This window comes from Ambystoma mexicanum, chromosome 5p, assembly GCF_040938575.1.
Source record: "Ambystoma mexicanum isolate Mex_15411 chromosome 5p, UKY_AmexF1_1, whole genome shotgun sequence".
NCBI classification, from domain to species: Eukaryota; Metazoa; Chordata; class Amphibia; order Caudata; family Ambystomatidae; genus Ambystoma; species Ambystoma mexicanum.
The window spans coordinates 1,022,272,624-1,022,289,071 of NC_090930.1; the positions used below are offsets into that span (position 1 = coordinate 1,022,272,624).

Sequence of the window (16,448 nt, forward strand, 5' to 3'; positions counted from 1 at the left end):
TGTGGAGAATTTTCTGTGATTGCGCACAGATCCCTTTGCTAACCATTTGAATATTCTCAGTTCAGGAGGAACCAGACGCCGAGGGTGCAACATTTTCTGATATTCTGAGGTGAATATGATGTGAAGCGTAGCCCGGGTTAACGTCACTCTCAGCTGACGTGGTCATTGCATTCATCATGTATGCATAGTTACGGGGTACTCTCTCATCCACTGGTGGCGGCAAAGGAGATCTTTCTGTGATCTGCCGTACATGCCTCAAGACATCTCGTTGGGTGTTTGTGTCTCTTCTTGGCACCATGTTGCGTGCAGGTTGTTCTTGCTCATCGTATTGTAGTTGGGCCCCTGAGGTACACTTGGAGGGGAATTGCACACAATGGCCAGATGATTTTCTCGACCACGGATGGTGCATTTTTGTCCAAATGCCGGACACTTCATACCTGGATCGTGTGGGAACGTTAGTCTGCAGCAGTAGCACCTGCTTGTGGAGACTGGACTCATCTTGTTGCCACCAATGTATTGACTGCGTCCCTTTGGGGTCAACTAATAAATCTGTTCCTTTGTGGGTCCTTTGTTGCTCTCTATTTAGGATGTTTGGGTATCAGGACGCGCTTCTGTCCTGGCCATCCGTAGAATGGTGACCAGTGGAAGCGACTCTTGCAACAACTTATTTCTGAACCCTGACGATAGAGATCCACCAATGGTCCTGAGGCTTATTGCTTCTTCGTTTGAAAAATTGTGAAATTCACAATGTGCAACCAGCTTGCGAAGTCCTGTCGCAAATGCGTCCATATGATCACCTGTGAGTTGGCCGGATGTATTGAACATGTGCCTTTCATCGTCTATTTTTCGTTGCAGATCAAAATAAGTGCATAGTGCCTCCTCCAGACCAGCAAATGTTTTGACTTCTTCCTTTGGGAAAGTGGGAGTGAAGTCTTCTATGTCATCTCCCACCAGGTTTATAAGCAGTGTTCTTGTGAAATGATTGGGTGCCTGTTCATCATGGGCTGCCAGGTAGTTTTCAAAGCGCTGCAGCCATCTCTCCCATCTTGGTCCAAGAGATTGTTGGTCTTGCATGTCGAAAGGCACCGCCCTTCGGAAAGCACTTGCCTCTGGCATGTAGTCCTCGTGGTCTTCCTTTTGTTCCTACCCTTGCACCAACATGCTGCACGTGTTTCTCACGCCCTCGCAGGAATTTCGAGAAGAGGGTAACCAAAAATATATTTGTTTTTTTCTTTTTTTAATGCGGGTTGCGGGATGCGATCAGCTGAGCCTATCCCATCCTCATCGCCATTTTCCTGTTGTTCTAAGGGTTCAGGCTGGGCTGCAGGACCCGAGAGAAAAGATTACATGAAGCCACGTCTGGAGTGAACTTACTTTATTCACTTCTTGCGGCAAAAACATACCAAGCCACATATAAGGCTCTGCGCATGCGCTACATGTCCGGCCTCTAATAGGCCATTGTCATTAGAGATGTAAAGAGCCTAGTTCCTTTAACCCCGTCCTTGGCGGACATGACATCACTCATCCACTGGTAGTCCTTTACCTGTACGGATCAGTGTGTGCAAAGATTCAGGCATCCGGGCTTAGTTTTGTGTTGCTACTGAAGAACGCTTCTTCACTCAAAATGGCAACTCTATGTTCCTTGTTACCTTCACTCAAGATGCTCAGCTTTTTTCTTCCTTTTCTGGGGCATCCCTGGAAAAGGCAGCATAAAAGGAACTCAATGGGAAAACAACTTCCCTAGCAACTTTGCAGGATCTTGACTTCACAAGAGATTGCACGAAACCTTACTTTTGCTTGCACTCACTTCAATTTTTCCATGTGTTCCTGTACTCTAACTGCTGTGTCCTTCAACGCCTGTGATGCAAGCCTGCAGACTGTGATCGCTTGCTTCCAGATATCGCTCTTCCTTCCAAGTTGGACAGTTAACTTGGTTTCATGTGTACCACCAATATTCAGTGATATATCGTTAATGCATTATGTGAAGTTGTACCTGTTTTTCTCAAAATATGCTTTATTTTTTCAATTCAATAATGAATGATGAGTAATCGGTTTTATTTAATTTATTTTTTATGAAATGGAGATTTATGTGTTTTATGTGATGTTTATAATTGCAAGACAATTGCTTGTTAGGCAATCTATATTTAATACAAAATAAGTTCAGCCATTTCCGTTCCCCTGTCTGGTAAGTACTAAGACAAAATGGGAGTTAGGGTTTTCAGGTGAGAGATGTTTAATACAGAGAGGATGTATTTAGAAGGACCCATTGGTGCCACAGCGCCATGCAGTAGCCATCAAAGGAAGTGCACCTCCAATTTAGAGCCATATGCACAAAACACTGTGGGTATTCAAATTAGCAAGCCTTTAGCTCCAGAATAATATATTTGCTTATATTTCAGTGCTATTTTATACGTAGCTTCAAAATTATCAAGGCTTTAGACCGCTGCACACCAGTTTCACCCTTGTTAAATTGTGTAGTCAGACAGCCTTGTGGTTGGCGCATTGGGGCATGTGTAGCAAACACCAGCCAGGTTATGGTGGGTTTAAAAGGCTTGAGAAAACCCTTCCAACTGAAATGTGAAAGTAGAATAGGCCATTTCAGTAAAATCACCCATGTCACAGCGCCATCCAGTAGCCATCACTGGAAGTTCGCCTACAGTTTAGAGCCACATAGGCAAAGCATTGTGGTTATGCACATTTGTCCAACTGCATGCCATTAGCGCCAGAAAAATGTCTTTGTTTTACACGGCAGTGCTATTTTATACATAATTTATAACTTCTTCAACCCAAGACAGACAGTTGTCAAGTCTGCACACAACTGCATAATGGTTTCACCCTAATTAGGGATCGTGCACACAGTATTTTCTGACAGCCTTGTGGTTGGAGAAATAGAGCCTGATTAGAAAACACCAGAAATGTTATGGTGCATTTAAATAGGCTTGAAAAAAGCCTTACGCCGGAAATTTGAAAGCAAAATAATCCATTTGGGCCAAATCACACATGATGCCACAGCGCCAGCCATTAGCAACTAGTATTGTGAGAATGTTGTCGTCTAACATCGGGCCCAAGTCAGTCAGAGTCCTCACCCGGGCACATACCTGTATAGGTGGCATACAATAGTATAATTCAAGCATAACGGCCACAAGGAGCAGGAACATTTTATGAGATAGCAGCATGAGTAGCAGGGTACCCCATGTGGAAAATTAAGTTGATAATGCATTTTTGGTCACTGTATTCACTTTTGGCAATTAAAAAACTTCTTTAGCAAGTCTCCAAGGCTCTGGGCTTTCTTCACAGGTATAGGTTGGGGCTCTGCCAAGTCATGACAGTTGAAGCGTAGTTGAACGTATGCCCCATTAATCAAGACTAAAATTTTATTTTTGTATTCATTCACAAATTGATTGATTTACCTGGCGCATTCATTTGTGTACTTGTTTCAGGCAATTCCCTATTTGGTTAGAGTCATTGGTACCATCCCCGAGATGGATATCGAGAAAGATATCATTAGAATATGTGGGCAATACAATGTTGTATGACTCAATTATGTGTGCCAGATAAACCAAGTATTCACAGAGCGGGATCAGTGATCAGGTCAGGTCTAGTGCTATACCACTCCTGAGGTGGAAATATTTTTAGGTGAATGAACCCAAATTGAACTGAATTTGAACTCGTCATGTTCACAGCCTTACAAGGATGAAGAAAGGTCATGTTAAAGGCGTTTGTGATGCTGAGGTAACCATTGCATTCCAATGAATGGTGCTGAAAGCCACAGAGAGGTCTAGTGAGATTAGAATACAGGCCTTACCGCAATCCTGAGTGTCAGGCGTTCCTCTATATTTAAGGGGTTAGCTTCAGTGCCTTGGTTTCAATTGGAAACGGATTTAAGATTGCTCATGGGTAGATTGGAAAGAGGCCCAAATAGATTTGGATCTATATGTCAGGATCAGCACTTTTGTTTAGGAAGTGATGTATTTTGCATGTTTGGATATACTGTGCACGTAGATAAGTATGTATTTATGAATTGAGTGGTGAGGGTCAACGACAGGAAGGTTTAGCCTGGATTTGTATATGTCTGAGGGGGTGATTTCTTGAAAGATGAGAAGGTAATAAAGTTGGGGTTTTTAGCTGATGGGCCCTCAGGTAATGTTTGGCTATACAGCGATGCTTAGTTCATGACAAGGAAGTTGATTTTATCCTTGAAGAACCATTCTCTTGATGTGGTGAGGATTCCCTGCAGGGGAGACACAGGCATATTTTTGGTGACACGGTGTGCTTATGTGAAGTGAGATTTGTATACGCTTCCTGGTGGTTGTGAGAGGAACCCGGGCAATGGGCTGTGTTAGTAGGATTGAAATATGTTCCTGATGGTGAGATTTGCGGATGTAATCAGTTCAAAACTGTGCTGTATATTTCAAAGTATGAAGTTCTGGTGCTAGGTAGAATATTAGTTCGTAGCTGTGATCACCTAAGAGAGTTGTGTTGAGACATTATTTGAAAGAAACATAGGTTGTCTATAGTATGAATAACTTCTTGGAAGTACGCGGTAGATGTGCCACTGAGCCACATTTTCAGATTTCCCAGGATAATCGCTTGTTTTTATGAGTTGTTGCGTGGCCACTGTCTGCAGTATTTTATAGTTCTGTGGCATCTGGTGAAATGCAAAACTAAGAACACGAAACCACGACCACGATGCCAATGGTTTTTAACTAGAGTGGGATGACATTTATTTCCCTAAGTGAAAGGAGCAAAGGGGACATCAGAGGTAAATTGAAATGATACAGTAGTATAAATTAGGTCTGGAGAAGTGGTTTAAGATCAACAGTTTCATAAGAAGTGTTTAAAAGCATCCCTCAGCGATACAGTTGTTGTATGATTGGGATATTTTCCCCAGGACGGGTGGTGCGTACATGAACTTTACTCGTCTAAGTTGTGGTTGGGAAATTGGCAGAATTGAAAATATAGACATGTCGCTTGGGACATTAAGGCCAACGATGGGAGCGGTGTCTGCAGGTGTGTACTAAGTATGGCATATGAGTTTATGGTCATTGTTTACTGTTGATGTCTGTATGTTTTAGTATACCTCAATTGGTGCCACATGCTTTTGTGTATTGCGCTCTTGCCTGAATGGTTTCCAAATACGGGTGTATGTTATTAGATCTTTTTTGAAATTCTTTGTTCAAAGATAATCATTTTGTGGATTTCATATGTGTTGACTGGAGAACCTAACAAACAACAAATAACTTTGGAATCTTCCTTGTTCATTTGATTCCAGTAGCTCTTCTTGAACTTGATTGCTCTATAACTTTGTGAAAACCTCTGTTCCGTTGTCTTATACATTTTTCCCTTTTTCACATAGTGCTGAACTGAAGAAGCATATGGCTGTGCACAAGAAACCCTCTTCCTCCGTGTGTTCACTTTGTGGCCAAGCTTTCGAATGCAGGCGCCAAATGAACAGACATCACAAGCGTGCCCATCAGAAACAAAATGTCTATGTGAGGAAAAAGAGGAGGAAAGCACAGGGCAGTGGTCTCAGCCACACAGACACAGAAGACACAGCTAAACCACGAAAAGGCCCAAACGAATTTGGCTGCAACATCTGCAGCAGGTACGTAACATATTATATCACTTCATGCTGCAATATGGGCTCTAGTGACCTGGATGTGTCTGATTGTTACGCTAGTGCCGTATACTCAACATTCAAAATCAGCACAAATGAAAATATGGTACGGTTGTTACTGGACCGGCAAACTACGAGTTATGCGAGCGGGTGGCTTCCAGCTCACCAGGTCTGACCTGGCGGACTGAAAGGCACCCGCTCTCATATCTAGACTGATGCACCGGCACCATTCATCCGTCCTCCCCATTCCCATTTAGTGCAATGGTACTCAAATGGGAATGGGGAGTCATATTTTTGGGCACCCAGCAATGGGCAATTACCGGGTTCGCCGGGGCTGTAATGCCCCGGTTATTGCCCATTGCCGGGTGGCGCAAAATTCATGTTTCCATAGTCGTAATGACCCCTAACGTCAGAGATCTTTTGGATTTTGGATATTGAGAGGAGTCTGCTACACCAGCCCCAGCACCCAAGGAGGAGAATAGACACCCAACCCAGATTAATCAATCCATCAGCATTAGAACACATACAGAGCTGGCTAGAATAGAACGACGAGGAGCAACCTAACACTTATAAAGCATGTTAGAACAGCACAGGGAGCGCCCCACATAAACCAAACCATGCCAGGCGTAGCCCTTTGGCCCAACCCGATGAAATTGGGAGGATTGGCGAGTGCCACACTCAGACAGATTTCTGAACTTCTGTTAACCTTCATACAAACCGACTAACAAAAAACTCAGCATTTCTGCAGATTTATCTCACTCAAAAATCTCACAAAACCACTCTCGCACAACAACCCGCACACACTTCACAACACTGCAACAACGCATAAGCAACACCAACAGCACATGAGGACTGACATCGATCCAATACTTGCACCGAAGCTCAGCACCCGATGTATACCGAGTTGAAGCTGCCAACAGAACACCACTCCTCTCACTATCCTACTCCCGCTTCACCTACTAACCCATCCCACCTTCTCATTTGCAGATGCGCCAGAGCGCCTGGGGACCAACTCTGTTGGTGATGGTGCGCGGTACAAATACCTTTAACATTAACATTTCCTATTAGATTTCCTGTAAGAATGCATTTATTATTTATTTGTTATGTTAACACGCCGACCATGACTTCTTTTGGCCACCTTGCAGTGTTGGAGCAAAATATTTTCTTTTTAATTCTATGTCAAGACCGAAGGCGAGCATTATGCTTATCTCTTTTAATGCTCACACTTCAGCTGCCTTTCAAATGTAAAACTTTTCTCACTTTTTTTTTTTAAACTAAACTATAATGCAACAAAACCATCAACATACGGGACTACCAAGCCCCATAAACCCACTGTGTTCTGTAGTTTTGTTAAACATTGCAATAAATCATTCCTGACCCGGCTTCCCTGATGAGCCACTTCCTGCCCGGGTCCCTTCCTCTTTCTTTTGCTGCTCTAGAAGCAGATGAGTACATGTTTTTTTATTAGCTTTTGCGTCAGAGTCTGTTAGGTGTTGATGGCGGTGTGTGGCCATGTTTAACAGTGAATGAGTGATGGCAAGAATTGTAGCCGTGTAGCGCAGCTTTTGTAGAGTGAACATCAATGTGTTATTTTGCATTGATATACTTTAGTGGCACGAGCCGGGTAGGCAGAAAGTGCTTGCGCTCATTCAATCGCGTGTTTTTGTACAAGAAAGCGAACCAGAGTCATGGGCGATCTCGCTCATATTAGGCATCCGATTTGCGTTCTATATGAAGGAGCGAGGCACTTGCTGGGCACCGCTCATTAAATTGATGCCCATGCACCAGGTAAAGGTAACCAGGTCGTGTTTAAGCTAGATGGGCAATGCGCTCACCGAGCGTCGTCCATTTATGTGACATATGCCAGCAACTTTATGGGCTGCTTTGGCGGTGCGTCACGAAAAAGGAAAGGACCTATTGGCTATGCATTTTGGGGAACAGCCGCAGTTGAATGCTTGTGTTGGCAGTTCAATGGATCCTGGTGCGGCTTCTAGCGAATAGACATCGACACAGTCAATTAGCTAAGCTTGCACAGTGAACGCATGGATTAATGTTCTGAAGGGAGACAGTCCCGGGCTGTCCTCACCTATAGTAATTGTTGCAGCCTGCTGATTTCAGAGCCAGGTACAGAATCTTGCATGTACTTTCCATGGAGGTTGAGAGCACTTCACCAGAGTGGAGTAAGGAGGACATGGACGGAGAGATACCTGATCAGGACAGAGATTTGTCTCTCAGTTTCAAGAAAGTTCTAGATGACTCCCTGGTCTTAGCAGTGCCCTAAATGCGTCAAGCCCTTGCAGGACCGCTTGGAAGCGCTGCAGACCCTGCTAGCTGATAAAGGCACGGGCGTGCAAGAGAAAAAGAAAAGGAAAAGGAGAACAAGCAGCAAAGGTGAGGGGACGTCTGCTACACACCACAAGAAAGGGGTTGAGATTAAGGTGAGTGATAGGGCCCATAAGAGCTTCTTCTACTTCCCCAGACCGATTGGAGGGGTAGAAGAGTAAGCCCCAAGAGGTAGCCAATCCCTTTAGTAAGTTAAAGAGCGCATTCCACAGTGCCAAACCTCTTACCCCCTTTCTCAGGTGTGAAGAATATAGGGGACAGTGACAGCAACATTACGCCTGATGATGAGAACGATGATGATGGTGAGGAGGACGACAACGGTGCAGAGGACTACACAGACAAGTGTCCTAGCGTGCTGGTTCACTAAAAGGACCTAAAGACGACAACCTTGGATATTTTATTTATTTTATTTATTTATTTAGTGCGCGCCGAAGCTCGCAAGCATCAGGGCGCGACGAAAAGACTCCGGGACCAGAGATTCACGGGACAACACAAAAGAAAGGAGAGGGGAAGCAAAAGTAGCGACCCAATGTGATGTAGTAGAAGCCTAGTTATTTGAAGAGAAAGGTCTTCAATTGCTTCCTGAAGAGTTGAATATTGCTTTCCAGTCTAAGGCTGCAAGGCAGTTTATTCCAATGAGAGGTTTGGAAAAGCTCGACCAAGGCCGATGGCTTTGCCTGGGAGACTGGGGTTGATCAATCCTTGTTTGGTGGATCTCAAGCAGCGACTCGGCTCATACCAGCTGAATTTTCTTCTTAAATATGCTGGCGCCGTGCCATAGAGACATCGGTGGGTTAAGGTCAGTGATTTTAAACAGGATCCGTTCCTTCACTGCCAGCCAATGAAGATCATTTCTGTCCTTAGTGATGTGTTCACGCTTAGATTTGTTTACGATGGACCTGACGGCATTATTTTGAATGATCTGGCATTGTTTCAGGCAGTTGTTACTGGCGCCAAGCATTAATGCATTGCCATAATCCAAGCGAGACAGAATAGTAGCTCTCCCTATCGTGGCACTATTCTTGATGTTTAGGAATGGTCTGATTTAGCAGAGGAGCCTTTGATAGTAATGGCAATTTCGCTTAAGATAAGCGGTTTGGGCTTCTGCACCTAGGGAGGATTGTAGGTAAATACCTAGGGTTTTGACCTTACTTGATACTTTGATGGTAGAGTCTTTTATAGAGAATTCGGAGTAATCCGGGCCAAGATTGTTTAAGGCTTTGGCATTGCCAAAGGTCATAAGTTCCGTTTTGGAACTATTAAGACACATCCAGTGTGTTAACATCGAGTTTTCAATGATGTTATAGATGACCGATAGCTTGTCGTTGTCTATAGAATGATTTCCACTCAATTCCAGAATGAGCTGTGTATCATCAGCGAAATTGGTGAAAAAGATTCCAAGTTGTGATAGAATGTTACAGAGGCAGCGAATATATAAGTTAAAGAGTAAGGGAGAGAAACTAGCTCCCTGCGGGACGCCGCAATCTTCTGGTTTGGGAGAGGTGGAATGGCCTCCCCAATTGATTTTAGAATTCCTGTCTTCCAAGAATGATGAAGCCCAATCTATTGCATCTTGGGAGCAGTTTCCAGCTGCGCCTAGTGCCTCTCGGAGCTTTCCATGATCTAATAAATCGAAAGCAGCCGAGAGGTCCAAGAGGATTAACTCTGTTTTACCTCTGTCCAAAATGCTCAACATTTCGGTCTGCAAGTCCAGCAAAGCTTTCTCTGTGCTGTGGGCACTTCTAAAGCCCGATTGTTGGGGGTGTAGCAGGCTGTGTTGATCTACATACTCTTGCAGTTGTTTAGTTGCTACTTTGTCGAGTACCTGCAACAGGAAATTGCAATTGGTGATGGGTCTAAGATTAGTGGGGTCTTGTTGATCTAGTCCGGGTTTCTTAACTAGGGGGGTGACTGTGACAGTTTTAATTCCAGCCGGTACTTTCCGATCTCTAAATGTGGATGAAGGAGATAATACTGATGACATGTTTGATCTGGAGGCCATTAGGCACCCAAAATCTACCGACTGGTTGGTTGCCCTCGCCCAAGGTGGCTTTGTACATAGCCAAGCGAAAGAGGTCCGATTTCGTATGAGGGCGGACTGTCTGAGACCGCAACTCCCCAGCAAGGTCATGGACACACCAGAGCTGGATGCTAAAATGGTTACGTTCATCACTAAGGCCAGCAAAGATGTTAGGGAAGGAGTAGACCGTGCCTGGATGGGATGCCAGGACAAGCTACTAGATCTGGCCGTGCCAATTGCGGAAATCATGGACCTGGCAGAGAGGTCCAAAGACACGGGGGAGCCCGTGGACACACATATGCTAGCTAGCTGGGACCAACGAGCCGTGTGCCTCCTGGGCAACGTTAACTCCATGCTCTCCTCCATAAGGAGGCACAGTTTGCTATTAAAGATTGATAGTATGTTAGCTCTCTGAAACATATGATGCGGGTGAAGCCGTGCAGACTATGCTCTTTGGATATGCATTTGCTAAAGAAATTACAAAGTTTGTAGGCAAGTGCACGGCTTTGGAAAAGGCACAATAGTCTATAAAGAAGATTTTTCACAGCAGAGTATTTTCCAGGACCGGTCAGTATAGATACCATTTGACTGTTAGTTTCAATTCACAATGGAGGCCTCAAGGGCCCAGAGCCCAGTACTGGGAGTCCAGACAGCAGGACAAGTTCTTTCCACGTAGAGGACGGCATTCGAGAGGTTGCCAAGGCCATGGTACTTTCAGCTGACAGAGTGTAGCTTGCGGCAAGTGCGCAATGCGAGTGATATCCTGCGGTGTGGAGCAGGACGAGGCTATTCATAGAGGATGGGCGAGAATTGTCAAGCGACTCTTGGGTTTTGCAGGCAGTGACAGGTTTACAGTTGGAATTTGCTAGTTATCCCACTCGGAGTCAGGACCCCCATCCCATTCAGTTGGTGCCAAGGAGAGACAGAACTGTTACATGCAGAACTGCAAAGCCTACGGAGCAAGAGCGTGATAGAGCGGCGTAACCCAAGGCAAACCCACATTTTTAGCAATATGTTCTTGGTGGTGTCCGGTCAAAGGATCGAATTCAAAGGATCGACGGGTCAAAGGATCGACACAAAAGGATTGACGGGTCAAAGGATCGAATATTTTTTTGAAATTATATATTTTTTGGGGGGTTTTCATTTAGGGAAAAGTGTTTTTTACCACAAAAACGGCGGTTGGGGGCCTCCCCCCCCCAAAAATAAATGAAAAAAAAAAAGAAAAACAAAATTCGATCCTTTGACCCGTCGATCCTTTTGTTGCCGATCATATGACTGGGAACCGTTCTTGGTGCATAGGAAAGGGAAGTCGAGGCTGGTAATCAACTTGAAAGAGCTCACCATGTGGCTGGTTTACAGACACTTCAAGATGGCGGGTATTCACCTCCTAAGATTTGCTCAGGCAGGGGGACTGCCTAGCAAGACTAGACCTGAAAGATGCCTTTGTTTCCGCTGGGGAGGAGAGTTTTGACAGTTCAGATGTCTGCCCTTCGGTTGGGCCTCTGCGCCATTGGCGTTCACAAAGGTGATGAGGCCGGTAGCGGTGGTGATAAGAGACAGAGGAGTGCAGATCATAGTGTATCTGGACGACATCCTTATTCTAGTGCAGAACAAGATAGCGTTGCAAGAGCAGGTGCAATGGGTGAGTGCGTTGATCACGTTGCATGGGTTTCAGTAGAAATCGGAGCTGAGGCTGAATCAGCATTTGGAGTTTCTAGGGTTCGTGATAGACACCAGGAAAGTTATGCTGCACGTTCCCTCTCAGAAGATCCAAACGATCAGGAAGAAATTGCGGACGGTGCTCAGGGAGACGAGTATTTTGCTTTGAAATCTAGCCACACTAGTGGGGTTGCTAACATCTTCCATTCAGGCAATCTTCCCAGGCCTGTTGCATTACAGAGCGCTGCAGAGACTTAAGATCAGACATCCGGAAGTGGCAGAGTATCTCCCACGGAAGCAGAATGTGGTGGCGGACTGGAACTCTCGCTACCTGTTCAGAGACTGGAGATTGTAACATGCAGTGTTTGCGTAGTGGCAGGAGATCTGGGGCCCGCTGGACATAGATCTTTTCAAGTCCAGGTTGAATTCTCAAACTTCCAGGTACTTCAGTTGGAGGTTGGATCTGGGGGAGTTGGAAACAGACGCATTCCTCCACAGTTGGGCAGGCTCAGTCCATTATGCCTTTCCCCCATTTATTATGTTGACTTGGTTGCAGAGCTTGCAGTAGTGGTGCCGCTGTGGAAGGCCCATGCCTGGCCTCCAGTCAAGATAGAACTTTCTTCGGATTTTCAGAAGATGATTCCGTGCCAGCTGGACCATCTGGTGTTGCCAAGAACAACCTCTGGTAGGATCAGGGATCCTACAGCTGTTAGCCTGCAGAGATTTGGGCAAAGATGGGATCTGCCGGTACTTTCAAGTGTCGCTGCTGAGTTCATCAAAGACTCTTGGGCACCCTCTACGCTTAGGAACTATGGCACTGCATGGGACAAATGAGAATGTTGGCACGTTCAACAGAGTGTTCATCCCATTGCTGCACCTATTGTGGAGGTGTTTAATTACTTTGCAAGTCTGTACCAGGATGGCCACGCTTTGTAAACCATAGGAGTGTATAGATAGGCTATTTCAGCAGGGCACGAGAAGCTGGATGGTTTTCTGGTCAGAGAGCACCCTGCCGTAGTGAGGTTACCGTGGGCCGTGAAGTTGTGCAAGCCCCCCTCGGTGAGGTTTTCCAGCCTTTGGGACGTGGATGCAGTGTTTACATTCTTTCAAAGTTGTCTGGAGAACGAGCATTTGTCAGTGCACAGATTGTCAGGGAAGCTGGCAATATTGCTCTGTTTGGTGTCTTGCAGGAGAGTGTCTGATGTGAAGGCGATGGAAATAAATAGGAAGATCTTCTACCCTGAAGGGGTTGTGTTTAGTATAGCCAAACCTACAAAGAGTGGGTTGAAAGTGATTTTTCATCTGTATTTTCTGAGCAATTCCAATCTTTGTAGTTCAATGCATTAACGATTACGAGAAGGCTATGGAGAGCGTGAGGCACCCAGGAGTGCATCAGTTGTTAATTGCACAAAGGAAGTCTTTTCATGCCATAGCTTTCGCCACAATAGCCAGGTGGGTCAGGAATGTTATGGAGTTAGCTTGTATTGATTTGGGGACAATCTGGGTGCAATCAGTTAGGTGCGTGATGGCTTCTAAGGCCTTCCCGGCAGGAGCATCTCTGCAAGATATAATGAAGTCAACAGACTGGTCTTCAGATGCGACTTTTAAAACGTTCTATTTTAAGCCGGTTTCTTTTGTAGCTACAGCAGTGTTGGACAGCTTTCAACAAGCATAAGGCTCGCCTTCGGTATTGATATATAATGAAGATTGCCCAGGCTTACAGCACAGGGAGTCTTGATTATATTAAAGACACAGAGGCAAGCATTATCCCACCCAAGATACACAGGATGGGGACGTTGCGTTTTGACAGTGCATTTGTACTGCATTTATGATTGTTGTGAAAAGTGCCTAATCCCATCCCTTAAAGTGTTGTCTCTTCTTTGGTTCACATGTGACAAGCATAAGAATGGCTGGTTCTGAAGTTCACGATGGTTGGAAGTTGTAAAGGACAGTCGTTCAGTTTCCACGTTGTTATTCTTGGATTTACACGAGGTGCTGAGCCGTTGCTCGCATTGAGTTTATCGAAGTGGTAATAGTTTCGATTCATCAAAAGAAAGAGGAAGAGACCCGGGCAGGATATGGCTCATCAGGGAAGCTGGGTCCGGAATGGTCGATTGGAATGTTGGACAAAACTATATAACACAGTGGATTTATGGGGTTGGTAGTCCCTTATGTTATGTGGATGGTTTTGTTGTATTGAAGTTTCTGTTTAAAAATGAAGTGAGACTTAGGAATTGCTCAGATCAGGGGGGGGGCGAGAGGGAGGGAAGGGAGGGATTCCTTATTTGCTTCTCAGTTGTCTTACATATGTTCTTTTTTTTCTTGTGATGTTCACTTTTCAAATGTCAATAAAAATGTATTGAAAAAAATGAAGTGAAAATAGTTTTACATTTGAAAGGCTGCTGCAGATTGAGCATGAAAAGAGATCAACATAATGCTCGCCTCCGTGTCTTTGATGGAATCAAGACTCCCTGTGCTGTAAACCTGGGTAATTTCCATTGTTTAATACATATTTATAGTAGTCTTCAATTTTATTTGGGTGAAAATTGGAAAAAATCTTGCTGCTTCAAAAAGGTTAATCAGTGGGAGCAGCTTTATCAAGTAGAGTTTGCAGCCAGCAATGAATAGTAAGGTGCCCATGCATGCTATGCATGCTATGCGCCAATGACATACTCTATACAACACATCCAGCATACTTCAATGCGTCCATTTTATAAAGCAATGCTAAGCTAAGACACTTCTCAAAGAAACAGTTACATATGAGAAAGTTATGTTTGCTACGGCTCCTCTGAGTGGTAGGTTTGTGGATCTGTATAAATCCTTTAGTGAATTAATCAAGTGCGAGAACACTGACAAAAAGCTCTTTCCAGCATGGAAACATAGACATACTCCTACAATCACACTGAATAATGTACACTAGTCTAGTGAACAAGGGCGCCTCTTTAGGAAGCAACCTAGTACTGGAGTGATCTCAGTGAAAATAGAAATAATTCAATACATTTACAAATACAAAACAAAGGCATGGGCGAAATAGGGGTTGTAATTGTGTTAGCCAACTACCGCCTTACGCATCTGCATTGATCGACCACTAACATATGACAGAGGTCCTTGTAGGGCCACCCACTTGTATGCACCTTTTATTATCTGGCTCTCACTTGGGAAGTACTGCTCGCCTTAAACTGCCAAAACAGAAGGAGCATTCATGGAACACACACACACACACACAAACACACACCCCGTCCCGAAACTCCCTCCTCCCCCGATAGTTTAGGTGAAAATTATGACTGATAAGAACAAAGACCATCCTTGAAAACTGCGCATACAAGGCGGTGTGCAGGCTGCGCATAATTCGACATGTAATATTCGGTATGACCTCCAAACGCCAGACCAGGCTTTACATCTTCAGGCTGCATCCACAGGGGTAATTCATCAATTAATGGGATCGAAAAGGAGGAAGAAGTGCAACACCTGAGAACACTAACAAAGGGACACAAATCACAACAGAGATAGGGGTGTCCTGACCAATCCCACAAGCTGCATGAGGTAGGGAAATTGCTCAACCAATCCCATGTATTATTAGGCAATCTAGGTAGTGCATAGCTCTATACAAAGGCAGGGTTTAGCAAACTTAGGTTTGCTGTCTTACAAAGAGGCACACATTGCAGAGATAGATAGACACTAGTGCCTTCTCAGGGTGGCTATTCTGCTATCCCAGACCACAGGAAGGGGAAAGGGCATTATCTTGCTGTGGGCTGAACCACAGACCGTGGCCGGGGTCAGAAAGCATGGCGGACACTTTGTTGGAAGCTTTTTCAGAACATTATCTCAGATCCTGGCAGGAACCAGGGACCAGAAACAAGAAGCAGAGAGTTTAAGAGGTGAGGGTTCAAGCCGAGGTGGGCGCCCCTGGCAGGTGGGTGAAGATAAGTCCAGCCTGTAGACAATCCTGACCAGGATGAAGACATTCTTGCTGGTAAAAGTAACAGTACTTCCTAGATGGGGGCAGGTAGTGAAATGTCTCTCTTCTAATGCATGAGGGAGTAGGAGGTTCATGCTGGCAGGCATCATGAACCCTAGAAAGGGTGATCATTTCTGGGCCCAGGAGAACCTCAAGAGAAACGAAGGAGTGTTTCAGGTGCTATATTCCTGGGACTGTGATTGTACTCAAAAAACTAGCTGGGAGCTATATCACTGAGCCTGTAAGTGCATTGCGGATCGTGGCGGGCTCTACATCCATTGAAATGTGGCTGCACCAAAGATGCAGGTTGGGCCCTATATTCCTGGGACGTTGTGGGTCAAGTTAAGGATTCTAGACGAGCATTCTAGGTCCTTTATAGTAAGCTTTTATACACATTCAATGTAATTATTATAATGTTATGTTAGAACTGCATCCACTAGGTCCTTCCATTTATCTAGTCCTGTAACCCATAAGAAGCCAATGGTGAAGGGAAGGGGAAACCGGTGACTTGTATTTTTCTTAGCAAGGCATATGACACTGGGAACGCGACTAAACTCCAAACTTGTTCATTTATGCCCATTGTGTACTCTATTATAGCCGCAAGCCGATTAGACCACCATGTTATGTTGGAGAAGTACTCTATCTATAAAACTTTGGCATTTTTCCAACCCAAACCTAGTGCCTTAACATACAAAGAAAGTTTTGAGCTGCAATATAAACATCTAAAGTGTTTTGCTGATATCTGTTCGTCACAGGGTAAAAAATGAATGTTCTCATTTGGAGAAAAGGCAATTTTACTTCTCGGAAAGATGGAAGACTTTAGAATTAATTCAGTGTTGATTGAAGGGACT

General features: G+C 44.7%; 1 protein-coding gene across 4 annotated transcripts in view; it reads left to right on the forward strand.

Annotated features, from left to right (window-relative positions):
• Nucleotides 1-16,448, forward strand: part of LOC138481375 (oocyte zinc finger protein XlCOF6-like) — a 609,919-nt gene that overhangs the window by 277,388 nt on the left and 316,083 nt on the right. For all 4 annotated transcript variants that reach the window (XM_069613502.1, XM_069613500.1, XM_069613501.1 and 1 more), the window contains exon 4: nt 5,357-5,605. In XM_069613502.1, coding sequence (XP_069469603.1) covers nt 5,357-5,605 — 249 coding nt within the window. The remainder of the gene's footprint in view (nt 1-5,356; nt 5,606-16,448) is intronic.